Source organism: Narcine bancroftii, chromosome 8, assembly GCF_036971445.1.
Source record: "Narcine bancroftii isolate sNarBan1 chromosome 8, sNarBan1.hap1, whole genome shotgun sequence".
Lineage (NCBI taxonomy): Eukaryota > Metazoa > Chordata > Chondrichthyes > Torpediniformes > Narcinidae > Narcine > Narcine bancroftii.
This window is the reverse complement of record NC_091476.1, coordinates 6,347,835-6,362,328: the sequence shown is the minus strand read 5'-3', so window position 1 is coordinate 6,362,328 and position 14,494 is coordinate 6,347,835. Positions and strand designations below refer to the sequence as shown.

General features: G+C 42.1%; 1 protein-coding gene and 1 long non-coding RNA gene across 6 annotated transcripts in view; one reads left to right on the top strand and one right to left on the bottom strand.

The window, feature by feature from the left end:
- The window catches only part of LOC138740302 (uncharacterized), a 52,713-nt gene extending 45,734 nt beyond the window's left edge, over positions 1–6,979 (top strand). The window contains exon 5 of the long non-coding RNA XR_011342815.1: positions 6,187–6,979. This is a non-coding gene — a long non-coding RNA (uncharacterized lncRNA). The remainder of the gene's footprint in view (positions 1–6,186) is intronic.
- The window catches only part of col4a5 (collagen, type IV, alpha 5 (Alport syndrome)), a 198,393-nt gene that overhangs the window by 48,376 nt on the left and 135,523 nt on the right, over positions 1–14,494 (bottom strand). For 4 of the 5 annotated variants that reach the window (XM_069892754.1, XM_069892752.1, XM_069892751.1 and 1 more), the window contains 3 exons: positions 7,924–8,091; positions 5,893–5,982; positions 2,698–2,829 (listed from right to left, as the gene is read on the bottom strand). In XM_069892754.1, the coding sequence (XP_069748855.1) occupies positions 2,698–2,829; positions 5,893–5,982; positions 7,924–8,091 (390 nt within the window). The remainder of the gene's footprint in view (positions 1–2,697; positions 2,830–5,892; positions 5,983–7,923; positions 8,092–14,494) is intronic. The other variant, XM_069892756.1, reaches the window with a different exon arrangement.

The following is a 14,494-nucleotide window of genomic DNA, read 5'->3' as shown; positions in this document are numbered from 1 at the left end:
GTGAGAGTTATTGGAAGGTATCTTAAAACTGGATATATAATCATTTGGATGGACAGGGATTGATTAGGAATAGTCAACATGGCTTTATGTGTTATTGGTTGTGCCTAACCAATTTTATAGAGTTTTTAAAGGAAGCTACCAGGAACATTGAAGAAGTGGATGTCGTATATACAGACTTCAGTAAAACCTCTGACAAGGTCCATGATAACTGCATGAGGGGTTGGTCAAGAAGGTTCAATCGATTAGTATCAGATTTCAGAATTATTGTCAGAATACATACATGACCTCACATACACCCCTGAGATTCTTTTTCCTGTGGGCCAGGCAGAATTACCACTTACTGGTAGTGAAAATAAAAACTGTACTCCATGTGCACATGTAAACTAATAAACCATTGTAAACAACTGACTGTGTAATACAGAGAGAACATAAAACAATAAGGTTCAAAAGTGAGACTCTCTGAGTTGGTTGTTGAGGAGTCTGATGGTGGAGGGGTAGCAGCTGGTTCTGAACTTGGTGGTGCGAGTCTTGGGGCACCGATACCTCTTTCCTGATGGCAGCAGCAAATACAGATCACGTGCTGGGTGGTGTGGATCCTTGATGACTGCAGCTCATCCAGTCAAGGATGAGGTGGTAAACTGGATTGGGCATTGGCTTTTGTGGGAGAAGACTGACAGTAGTAGTAGAGGATTGCCTCTCTGCCTGGAGGCCTGTGATGGGTGGTGTGCCTCAGGGGTCAATGCTGGGTCCATTATTACTTGTCATCTCTATCAACTCTCTGAATGATAAAGTGGTAAATTGGATCAGCAAATTTGCAGATGACACAAGATTTGGGAAGTTAAACGCAAAAGTCTGCAGACATTGCTGGTGCCTGCCTACATTTTGCTCACACTTTGATGAGGGGCTCAAGCCTGAAACGTTGGTTCTGTATCTTTAACTTTGCTACATAAAGGACACTGTTTGATCTGCTGAGTTTCTCCAGCACTGTGTTTTTACTAAGATTTGGGGAGTAGCTGACAGTGAGGAAGGCTCTCAAAACTTGCAGCCAGATCTGGAGCAACACGAAAAATTAGCAATAAAATGGCAGATGGAATTTAATGTGGACCAGCATGAGGTGTTGCACTTTGGGAGGTCAAGCCAGTGTAGGATTTACAGGGTAAATGGTTGGGCAATGCAGAATCCAGAGGAACAGAGGAATCTGGGAATACAGATACATAATTCCTTGAAAGTCTCATCACAGTTACTTAGGGTGGTAAAGAGAGCTTCTGGCACATTGATCTTTATAGATCGAAGCATTGAGTACAGGAGTTAGGATGTTATGTTGAAGTTGTACAAGACATTGTTGAGGCCAAATTTGGATTTGGTCACCTACCTACAGGAAAGATATCAATAATATTTGAAAGACTGCAGAGAAAACTTGCAAGGATGTTGCTGGGATTTAAGGAGCTGAGCTTTAAGGAAAAAATGAATAGTTTAGGATATTATTCCCTGCAGAATTAGTTGAATAAGGGTAGATGTGATTTAATGGAATTATAAGTATAGACAGGGTAAATGCAAGTAGGCTTTTCCAACTGAGGTTGGGTAAGACAAGAACTAGAGGACATAGGTTACAAGTGAAAGATGAAACGTGCAATAGGAATATCAGAGGGTAATGAGAGTAATTGTGGGCTCGACTTCAACATTTAAGAGAACTTTGGATAGGAACTAGGATGAGAGGGGTATGGAGGGCTATGGCCCAGGTACAGGTCAATGGGATTAAGCTTAACAATAATTTAGATGGGCAGAAGGACCTGTTTCGATGCTGTGACTTTCTATGGTTCTAACTTTAGTAAGCTAAGAATTTGGCAAAGACTTTCTGTTGCTGTAGCTACCATCTGTTGTGTTCTTATTATTTCCTTCTCTCTGCTGCCATGTCAATGTCTCAAGGTAGGTTTAAACTGCCTGTAAAAAAAGAGCCAGGGTGGATTTATTTTTTACATCAAAAACCCAAGGAGCCTGCTGCCCAGCATGACATTGCACACACTTGGCAACCCTGATCTTGAGGGGTGTGGACTCTGGGAAGCAGTGGACCAACACAGGCAACAGGACAGGAGAACACTCCCTTCTGTCAAGAAACATACAAAGGTTGTAACTTAAGTGGGTGTATTTGGGTGGCGCAGGCCCGTGGGCCGGAAAGGCCTGCTAGTGTGCAGAATGTCTTTAAAATAAAAGAGAGAAGCTTGGGAGAGGATTCTGCTGGGTAAAATATCACAGCAGTGGACCAAAGTGGAGCTTGGTGGCTCATAACAGATCACGGGCTGCTATCAACTTCTGGGAATCAGATATAGGGTCCAGGATTCCAACAGCAAGCAGGGCTCTCGAAGAGCCTCTAGTGCTGACAGCTAGGTTTAGGGTGGCTAAATTCGATGCCTGGAGCCTGAGTTCACCAATGGACCAGATAAGAGGCTGCAGTTATTACGGGAGCGCAGAAGGCAGTGGTGTCGGAGGAGGTGACAAGATACACTGACACTTGATGTCCCTGAATGGACTCTCATTCTGATCTCAGTAGTGGTGCTGGAACAGAGGCACCTTGTTGTGTGCATTTACAGGCTAAACAAAAAGAAATTTTGTGCACATAGCAGTAAAGGAATCTTGAATAAAACGTATGAGAAAATGCGTTGAGTTCACACAATCACTCGACAAGAATCTTTCACATACCTGGGAGTCCTGTCTCTCCTTTCTGTCCTGAACTAACATGTCCTGGTAGGCCTGGCAAACCTGGATCTCCTTTACTTCCTTTACTTCCAGCAGAACCTGGGCTTCCAGGACCACCCGGGAACCCTTCATTACCTGAGACAGGTAGAAACAGTATTTTTCCAAAAAGTGCATTAAAAATAACATTTCATTTCCAAAATTACTGAAAAGACTGATCCCTGCTGAGGATGAAATGTCATCTCTGAAACTGTCACTGAACGAGTTGTAATCTGATGTTGATTACAGAATACAATAATCTACCAGAAAAACAATTTTAATAAAGCTAATCTCCTGGGAACATGGAAAATAATTAAAAATTGTTTTATAAGTCAATACAAAAAATATGAATTGCAACGTGTTGCCATTAAAATTATTTTTTTAAAGTACTGTTAGTACATGTTTAATTCTATACTGAAAACCAGTAAAATCAAACTTTGAATAGCAAAATTAAATAAAAATTTCTCACATTGCACAAACCTTAATTTGTCTTTCAAAATCCAAAGACTTTTTTTAATCAGGCAAACTGAATTGGGAAGTTATTGAAAAATTGAAGGAACATTGAAGTGTGCAATCTCTCTGCTCTAGACGTCCAACAATACAATCAGGATCAATTTGTTGCAGCTGCAAGATTTTACTTCATGTCACTTCACGATGACAACCAATTACAATTCACTCATCGGGAACTATAGTGCCAAAGCAATACCAGATCGCAGACAGGTATTCAATCGTTTCATTTTGAAACCAACGGCTAGTTGAAGGGGTTCAAGGGCTTGGAGGTGATCTTGGGAAGTGGAGAGCAAGTTTCACCAGAGGAACATGTTGTTGACAGTATTGTGGTAAGTTGAGCAAAGATAAATGGGGGGTGGAGGGTGGGATTGGGAACTGTTTAATATGTGTAGCAGGCAAACACAAGAAGCAATGAAGGGACACGAGTAGAAGAATTGGAGGAATTCCAGTTATTTGGCATTTTAACCTGGTCTTAGGTTTCTGACAACTTTACGTGATGGACAGGGACTAAAAAAAAAATGATGGCGTTGCCGGAACTGCTGTAATGGCAGCTCGGCCAGTGGTGCAGACCTGGGAGAGCGGAGTATGAAGGCACAGCGGCTTCTCCACAGGTTCCAACTGCCCAGTCCTAATGCCAGTGGCTCCATACAGCCTGTTAAAGGAGCCAACGGTGTTTTTATTTAAAGTCACGTAACCACGGGGCCTGTGACCAAGAATGTGGCATCTGTGCAGGCAGCAGCTTTGAGGACTTCCAGACTCTGGGGAGCAATGGACTGGTGTAGTGCACCAGCAATGGGGATAAACACCCCCCCACACCCGTTGAAAATGAAAATCATAGGAGACAAACTTACAGGACAGTGACCACAGAAGCAGGTCAGTGAGGGCTCAGCAGCTGAAGGAGCTACACAGGCTGCAAGCTGCCGGAGACTGGCTCAAGGAAACCAGGTATCAGAGCCAGGATATGAGAGGGTGCTGAGGACAAGAAAGGCTCTCAAAGAGCCTCAGGCAACTAAGGCTTCCTGATCACATCAGAGGTTTGGGCCTGGAGCTTGGGTTGCCAATGGATGGAACAGGTTCTATGTGGTTGAGAAGCTGACAAAAGGAAATTTTGTGTCATAAAACATTTTCTGATTTAATCTTGAAAATCTTGATCTTGAAGAAGGGGTAAAAATGCCTTTAGGGGCACAAGTGTGTTATCAATTTGGAATTAGTATGATTGCATTAAAATTGCAGCTTGTTATGGGAATTGGAAATGGCATTATTCCATTTTAAGTCTTCAGATACTCCCTTTTTGTTGGGGGTAGAATTAAGTCATCTTATTTTGGATTGACTGCCTTCCCCAGCTGCCTCTTAATGAAAGAGGACTTTTTCTCCCTGAAACTCTTGCTTCCCGCTACCACTCCACTGTTAAAACCAGGACCAATGAAGAAAACTCCAGATCATTTGATAGCAAAGAATTTTGAGACTTGCCGGGACAACCCTTCTCTTCTCGAAAGATCCCCATCCTTTCGTAGGATCAATAATAGACCAAAGCCAGGCCTCAACAGGCCCATAATATAATTTTAGGTACTTAACTAACCTTGACAGACTTTCTCGGACCTATCACTTTCTTGACAGCCTTTCACAATAGGTATATATCATCAGTTTGGTGACTGTGACCAAGGGATCCTACTTGTTGTTGGAACTTAAAATTATTATAATCTAAATGCATCACATTGGATGGATGGATTGATAGCTGCTTGAAGGGATTACTATCATAATTGGAAGATTTAAGAAGTTTGGATGCTCCCGAGATTCTCTGTCTAGTAACTGGAGGTCACAGTTCAATCCATATCTTCACAATTTTTACAAACTAACCTTGATTAGAGGGAAAGGTTAGATTACTTTTAGTTCTTTCTTTTCAGATTAACTGGTTAGACATGGGTTTAAATCTGGTTGTCATTGATCATACCATTAATTAAAACAGAAGTGATCTGGCAAACTGTTTAGATAAAGGGATTGTTTAATTTAGTCTTATTTATTTTCTATCCAAAACTTCATTGGATTATAAATCACAAAATTCTGTGGACCACGTGGCTGAAGTAAAAACACAAGATGCTGGAGAAGTTCAGCAGGTTAAACAGTGTCCCTTATGTAGCAAAGGCAAAGATACAGAACCGACGTTTTGGGCTTGAGCCTTTTGTCAACGTGTACGTTTCAGGCTTGAGCCCTATACATTGAAGAAGGGCTCAAACCCGAAACATCAGTTCTGTATCTTTCCCTTTGTTACATAAAGGACACAGTTGGACCTGTTGAACTTCTCCAGCATTTTGTGTTTTTACTTGAATTACAATAAAGAGATGAATGGTTAATTACCATATTGATAGAATTTGATGTTTTAAAGAAATATTATTAAATAAATAATTATGATAGGTTTTCAATTTACATTTATATTTAATTTATGATATGCATGTGATATGACCTGTTGTTTATTAGATTATGTAGGATTTCTATGTTAAACTCAATCAAAATATTTTTAAAAGAAAGCTGTTTGATGGGAACGGAATCAAGTTTCCTTTTTCTCAGCTTGTCCTGTTTGGCAGGAGTGGAGGTGCAGATCCTGAACTTATTGAAGTGCAAACAAACACCAACAATAGATGTCACCATCCTTACCTTTTGGGCCTTGAAAGCCAGGGCTTCCAGGAGAACCAGGAGGACCTGGAGGACCTGGTGTTCCCATCACACCCATATCTCCCTTTGGACCTGTGTGTGCAGGACAGATTGGGAGTTATCCAGTAGTCTTATGAATGAAGCGGCCAACACAGTATACGAATCCACCAACCTGCACCCTTGCTTGGAAAGGTCTCCACTCAACTACTCTGGTCACAACTGTGACTTTTCTGTTTATACACTTTCTCCTGGCCAATGGTTAAATGAAACAAATTTTCTATTGTGTTCCCTTCATAGGAAGGTTTGCCAGGAGTTTACAAAGAAAATAACCTCCTGTTTTTACTCACCTGGGTGCTTCCTCAATACTCGTAAGTAGGAAATCGATAACACTATTGACTCATGCATTTGTGCTTCACACAATTTTGACAGGTATTAAATACTCTCACAAAATAAAATTTAATTAGTTCCCAAATAATAAACCTCTGAATACCTGAGATTTATGCAAAGCATTTAAATACATTTGATCTAATTATTTCACACACAATTCATAAACTTCCTTTCCTATTTTTTTTCCTTAACATTAAATGGCAATATTCTTTTAGTTTTTCTAATTACAGTACAACTCCAATTATGATCGGGACCGGGCCCATTTCGGATAAACTTTTTTTTTGGAGAACTGGTCATTTTTTTAAAACAGCCCAGGAGCAACAGCAAATCACTTGTACAGTGTTCAAACAACAACAAACAACAAGGGAAGACTTTTTAAGCATTAAAATCATTTTAATTCTCACCAAAAACATCCTGGGCACCACCGATCACCAAGACAAACCTAACTGTTGCCGTCGATCACTGAGACGAACCCACCGCTGCCGCTGATCCCCGGGGAGGCTTCCCGGGCTGGTGGAACACTCACTGGTGATTCAGCGGGCTCCTGTCTCCCCAATCGCCAGAGTTCCCGAGTCCCGGCTCAGAATCCTCCCCTAGGCTGATCGCACACGCACCGGGGAAGAAGGCCGAGGGGAGGGTTTGGAGTCGGCATCCGGTGTGCTGAGGAGGGAAGGAGGGAAGGGGATAGGAGGGGAGGAGAGGGAACACCACGGAGCCTGAAGTCCTACTCCTGCCCGGGAGGCCGCTCTCCCCAGGACAAGGGATTCTTCCGACTGCTTGCAGCTAGGAGACAATGGCATGCAGTTTGAGAGGGACAGTTGGAGAGTCAATAGGGGACGGTAAAGAAGAAATGGAAAGATAGAGGGGAGGGAGTTACCTGAAACAAGGACATTTGTCGTTCGAATTTCATGTCGAGTGAATTTTTTTTTCAACCTGTGAGGTCAGTTCAGCTCCAAAACAATTTCAGATAAATGAGGATTTCTGATTTATTTTGCATATTCTCATTTATCTGAAAATTTTAAAATAATTTTGGATAAATAAGGATTTTGGTGAATCCGATTTTGGATAATCGGAATTGTAATGTGTTTGCTCTCCTTATATGTTTACATTTTGTGGATCACGGAGACAGATTCCCATGTATCTTAGAACTCTTCAAACTTCTCATGAGCTAGATGATAGGCTTCTCTTTTTCATTTTCTTGCCAAATTGGAGAATTTAGTTTTTTTTCCTCCATTATATTCAGTTTGCCAGATCACTGGGCTCTCACTAAACCCCTTGCTATCCCTTTGTAGCCTCCTAACGTCCTCACCATAACTTTCCTACCTCTTTGTGCCGTCAACATATTTAACCTGAACACAGAACCTTCAACCAAGTAAAAAAAAGAGACTGATTAGAAAGATGTAGAAGGCAAGAATTTATTACACCCTTCCCTTTGGAAGAAAAGGCAAGTCCCTTCCTAATATACTAAACAATGAAAAAAAACAATGGGCATACTTCCTGTGATGCATCTAGATGAGTTCACATATAATTTGTCCCCAAATTTTGAACATCTGAATACCTGAGATTCATGCTCTTGATCCAATTATTCTCCACACATTTCATAATCTTCCTTTTCTATTTTATTCACTTTGTCTACAAATGTCTTACCTGGTGAACCTGGAAGCCCATCTCTTGCTGGAAGACCTGGAGGACCTGGAGGACCTGGTTGACCAGGACCACCTGATAATCCTGGATTTCCTTTATCTCCTGGAGGACCAGGGATATCCAAGCCAGGAGGACCAGGATCTCCCTTATCACCAAATGAGCCTGGTGGGCCTGCATTATGTCAAGGAAACAGATTATTACTAATAAATTCATGAAATCTTACCTGGATTCAGAATTTTACTCACAATGTTTTCTTTACCAATTGGTTCTTTATTGTGTGCTTTAAATACATCATTACCCTATAGTTTACTAATGTTTAGCTAGAGATGTTAGTTTCTGGAATTTTTTTTTGAGCTCACTTATGTTCTCTGAAACTCCTTCAGGACTGCAATAATCAAATAAACATTGCTGTAAATATCTCTGCCAGGACCCCAACAAAATCTTGCCTGGTTTCCCACAATGTCCAAGGATATACTTTGGTCGGGTCCCATGAATTTATTCAGCTCTATTCACTTTAGGACCACTAGCACCTCCTCTTTTGTAAGCGGATACGTTTGAACTCAAGACTATTTTCTTCCCTGAATTCCTGAACATAGATGACTAGTGAACATAGATGCAGTCAGGATTCTCTATTGGAGGTATAGGTGCTGAGACTTTGGCTCGAGCGTCTTCGGCCAGGAGGCTGAGCAGTGGTAAAATAAGACCTTTTCTTTTTCTTCTGTAGTCTCGGTGGTTTCGTGATAGTATTCAGGGCAGTCATATGCTCCTCAGGCAGGATGTGGGAGATCAGGGAAACTTCCAGCCTCCCTGGTGACCCTACCTGCATGAAGTGTGTCCGGCTGCAGCTCTGGATTGAATGCATCAAGCAATTGGAACTGCAGTTGGACCCATTGAGGACCATCCTAAATGATGATATTAAAAGCATCATAGGCTACCGTTTTAGTGAGGTGGTAACACCAAAGGTACAGGCAGAAGGAAATTGGTTGAAAGGACAGGGAAGAGATAGAAAGTGCAGAGTTCCCTGCAGCCATGCCCTTCAGTGACAAGCATATAATTTGGGACATTATTAGGGAGACGGCCTTTTGGAGACAGCAGTAGCAGCAAACTGGTCTACAACACAATGACTGGCTCTGATGCACAGCAGGGGAAGGTGGGGTCAAGGGCAGCTGTAGTGGTTATAGACTCAGCAATTAAATGGATAGGGGATTCTGTGGTTGTGAACGAGACTCCAGTATGATATGCTGCCTACTAGGTGCCGTGGTCAAGGATGTCCCTGAGTTGCTGTGCAACATTCTCACGGCAGACAAAGGCAGAAGAAAGGATGGTCCTGCAGAGATTCGGCTGTAGGCTCCAAAGCAGGATCTCAGCATGGGAATGATCTCGGGATTTATCCCAGTGCCTCTTGTCCACAAGGAGTAGATAGGGCAGATAAATGTGTAGCGAAGGAGCTAATGCAGGAAAGTGAGACCCTGATCTCTCATGAGGCAGAGTGACCTGTACAAGACCACTAAGTTGAATCTGAACCAGACAGGGACCAATAATATGGTGGGGAGATTTGATAGTGCTATTTGGGAGGCTTTAAACTTGTCTGGCAGGCGTTGGGATTCTAGCAGTAGTGTGGTGATGAGAAAGTCGAGGCAAACATGCAAGCTAAAATGAGCATGCTCAGTGGGTAGGACAGGCAGCAGCAGTACAAGAACCAAGGAAGGCCTGATAGTCTAAACCAGTGGTTCTCAACCTTTTCCTTTCTACCCACATCCCACTTTAAGGAATCCCTATGCCATTGGTGCTCTGTGATTAGTAAGGGATCGCTTAAGATGGGATGTGAGTGGGAAGGTTGAGAATCTAGTCTAGACCCAATTGTAACTGAAATACTTTGCTTGAGAAAAATTGTCATTGCCCCATTTCCTTTGGAGTTATGAAACTGTGCACATAACAAGTCAATAAGGTAGGATTAAAACAGTGGTTTTCAAACCTTTTCTTTCCACCCACATAACACCTTAAGCAATCCCTTACTAATCACAGAACACCGATGGCATAAGGATGACTTAAAGTAGTGTGTGAGTGGAAAGGAAAAGGTTGAGAACTGCTGTAGTAGGGCATACCATGCTCCTGCCTTTGGTTGGGGCGTGGAATGCTCCATCATACCCCAACAATGTACATTATCCTTGATGTTGGGAAGCAGCATGTGTCCAAGAGATAAAGGAGACTGCAGATGCTGGAATCTGCCATAGGGAATGGTTGCAAGTCATTTAAATTCCCCTTCCCATGCCAATCTGCCCATCCTCTGTCTTCTCCATAGCCCATGGCAAACTTAATGGACAACACTTCACATTCCGTCTATGTCATCTATAACCCACTGGATCTTGAATTTTCCAATTTTAGGTAACTTTCACCTCCTGTGTGTTTTTTTTCTCTCTTAATCCACCTCCAATCCTTCCACTTTTTCCTCTTCCCAATTCAGTCCATCACCATTCCCCCCTACCCCTCCTGGTTTAACCCACCAGCTCCTCACATATTTCACCCACTAGGCCACCCCCACCTCCAAATTTGGTGGCAACTGCCCTTCATCTCTCCCCTAATGGATCCCATCATCACCACATTCCAGCTCTGTGCCCTTCCAACTTGCCACCCTCCAACAGCTGACTTCATCTTCACCTGCCCTGCCCCTTTACCTTCTCCACCCCATTTGTCTGCTTCCACCCATCATCCACCTACCTCTGTCTGCCAATTCCATTCCTCCATCTCCCCTACCTGCTCATTGTACCAAAGTGATTCCATGAGATCAATATTACTGAATGGCCTTGTCTCACTGCTACCCCTCTCCTGACTATCTTCTCTCTCCGCCTTCAGTTCTACTGCAGGATCTTGACCTGAATGGTTGACAATTACTTCCCCCTCTCCCTCTCCCCCCCCCCCCCCCCCCCCCCCCCATAGCCACAGCTTGTTGTGTTTTTATTTACACAATACATGACTACACTCAGATTTACTCCAGAAAGAACTCATGGAATTAGCTGTTGGGGGGGCGGGGAAGGTTTTTCTTTCACATGCAAAAGTTATTTTAGGAGGTAATGCAGCATCAAAGGGTAACCAACGTTTTGGGCCTGGGGCCTTTGTCAGGTATATAGATGCTGCGTGACCTACTAAGTTTCTCCAGCACGTTTCTATATTGCACTCGAGCCTAACATCTGCAGACTTTCTTGTTTAAAAAAAACCTCATTTACTCTCAAATCAGTGACTGCAGAGCAAGTTGCATGATGTCTAATACAATGTGTTCATGTCTCCAGCAAAACAAAACTTTCAAAAGCAAACTAGTAAACCACAGCCAAGCTACTGATGCATTTTCATTTCCTCCACCGCCCCCCCCACCCCACCTCCTCTGATGCAAGTACCTTTTGGACCTGAGTGGGTTCAAAGTTCAGCGTTTTGGGGTCGTCAGGGAGACAGGAGTCACCAAGCAGTTACAGTTCCATACGAGAGGAACACCAGTCATTGGTTAGACAAGCACAATAAAGTCCAACAAAAAGTACAGGTTAATTAAATAGTTTCTGTTTCTACAGTTGTTTAAAGGACCTTCAATGGATTCCAAGGATCAATACTGGTGCTGTACTTTGGAAAAGATTGAATAAGCTTAAAATATAATGGTTAATGGCCTTGAACTTTATGGTTCATTTTTACAAACGTACAGTTGCTTATCAAACCCTTACAATTTTTTTTTAAACGCCTTGTTGCATCTGGAAATCAAGTTTTCTACATCAAGGTATTTACCAGTAGGAATGATTTTAAGGATTTTCTTTCTTTCTTGTGCTGATTCAGGGTAGAAAACTGACCGTAACACTAAGGGGAAGCTCCCAAATTATTCTTGAAAAATGCCTCAAAGGCAGATGTGATCTAATTTAAAGGTTTATTCAAATGTTGCTAACTGCTGTACTGTTTCCGTAAAGTTTAGCAGTATCAAGGTTTGGCCAATTTCATGATTGCACACCACTGGAGGGAGGCTCAGATCCTGTGAGTATGCTTCAGGAGGACATTGATCCCACCTTTGTTCTTTCAAAATCAATTGAATCATCAACTGAATCATATTCTCCCACAAAACAAACCCATTCAATTTGGAAATCTAGCTAAATAGCCAAGCCTATCACACCCATAGTTTGAAGGAAAATGAATGGGGAAAAAAAATAAATGGGTATTTTAAGATGGAGACTTTTGAGGGCAAGACCCACAGAGAAGTAACTGGCTCCAAAGTCTTGAACTTTGCAATAAGAACACAAATACAGTCAGAAAGCTCAGTGTGGAGGTTCTAGGACTTGGAGGAAAGAAGAAAAATTAAAGGGACAAAGCAATCGAACAAAATAGACAGATAAGAAAGCCAGTCTTTTGTTACTCTGTCAGCTTACATTAACCAGTAAAACAAGGAAGGATGAAGGAACTATGTGCCACATCTAGTAGATACAAAAAAGGGAGTTTGGCACTGTTCAGCATGTTTTTTTTTCTTTTCAAGGGATGCTCCATAACCCAATATAACCAATCCCATTACATTATGCATGTTTCCTTCATTTTTTTTGGTGGGGAGGGAGAGTGTTAGGTATGATGCCATCACGTGTATGCGGGGACACTTTGATATATGTGCTTGCTTGTTAGGACACCATTTTAGAATGAAGTAAAGCACCAATGAGTCAACAGCCTGCTGTGTCTTGTCCTATTACAAAGTGTGCTAAATATAACATGCCTGGCTTAGTTCCCTTCTGTACAGCTCTAATTGCCACCGTCAAACTTGGGTTTACAGTTGATGAATATTTCTGGGGACTGAAGGGATAAAGAGGGGAAATGCCGTCATGCGGAGAGCTCATGTCACGGTCAGTCACCAATTGGAAAACAAATGAATGTTGTTGGGCACAACAGCTATCCACAGACATGCACCAGCATTGCTACTTGAACATTGTTCTACAATTGAATCGTTACATCATATACAAACAGGAATATAGAAAAGCAAGAAGCAGGTTTTAGCAAGTGCATTATAGTAGAGGCCCAGCTAACGCCATGCACTCAAGCTTATATTATAGTAGAGGCCCAGCTAATGCCATGCACTCAAGCTTTCAATGTTTAAACCAGCTCGTACTTGAAAACTTGCATCCATTACTCCTGCAGTGCAAAGACCATTTTTGGGATTAGGAGAAGGTCTGCTCATTCAGCTCTTTGGAAGAGAACAAAACTGCTTTAACAAAACCTCAGTGGGTGCAGCAGATTGAACTTTATTGCCCTGCAGTTCAGATTCTGTGGCCCTGTATCCAACAATGCCCTCAACATTCTCAGTCCATTTTCCCTGCCACGGCTGTGAAGTGTAACTGATTGGTGAGTGCCATGCACAAGATTTAAAGGTGGATAATTCAGGCACAATAGAGTGTAATCTTGCAGAGACAAAATAAGTGATTTGTAAATTGCCACTGATTTTCCTATTTGGCAAATCTTGTTTTGTGCGTTATTACCTTTTTTTTACAAACCTGAACTCTTCAATGTTAACGCATATATGAATCCCACAAAAATCCTCCCAACACAGAGAAAGGGCTTGCCAAATATCTTCGGATATCAGTGCCAACTTAACACAACTTACCTGCATCATTTCAGCGTCTCAAACGGTGGAAACATGAAAATAAGACAATCAATTTGCCCCTTAGAAGTAATCTTGGGATCAACTTTCCCCAATGGGGGAAAGGCGGCAAATTTCTCACAATTTCGACGTGCACTGTTCCTGTTCCCAGGGCTGGAATACATTTGGAACTAGGGTTGCAGCTTTCCCCCACACTGATCATTTGGAAGTTTTGTTTCCCACACTGCTCAATAGCTCCACCTTCAGATCAGCTTCACAAATTACCTTTGACATTGCAAGGATCTTGGGATCAGTTCATGCAAGTGGGCTGGAGAAAGTTTTTAAAAAAAAGGAAATCCGCAGAAGCTGGAGTCGAGCACAAAAGTACTGGAGGAACTTGTCGACAAAATGAAAACATCGCAACAAAAGGGACCTTTCTTTTTATTCCCCATTTGATTAACTTCGATGTATTTTAGGGTTTTTCCAACAAAGGAAAGAGGACTAATTCCAATTTACACCTCACTAGGCGGACAATAACCCTGAACATACTGGGTACTTGATTATTCCCTGATGGTTGCTCGATTTAAGTGGATCCCAGGCAATTGTTGAATGTGCCCAATCAGAAGAGAAGATGCTGTTTCTCAGGTTTTGTTGGGCTTAACTGCAAGAAGCTGGGAGAGTGGGAGAAGGTGTTGAATTAACGTGGTATGGTACCTGGAATTGCCCATTCAAACTGAACAGAAATGCTCTCCAATGTGATCCTTAATCTACATATGGATTCATTACTGTTGGGGATATCATATTAGAAGCTGTGAATATTTATAAACTATCCATCTGTTGTATTTATTATCTCTTTTTAATTTAATTTGAGGTACACTAAGTACTTGTTCAGCTGCATCAAGTAAGAACTTTGGTGCACGTGTACATTGTAGGCCAGAGTTGTCATAGACATCAGTGGGAAGAGTCTGGACAAGGGGAGAAAGAAGA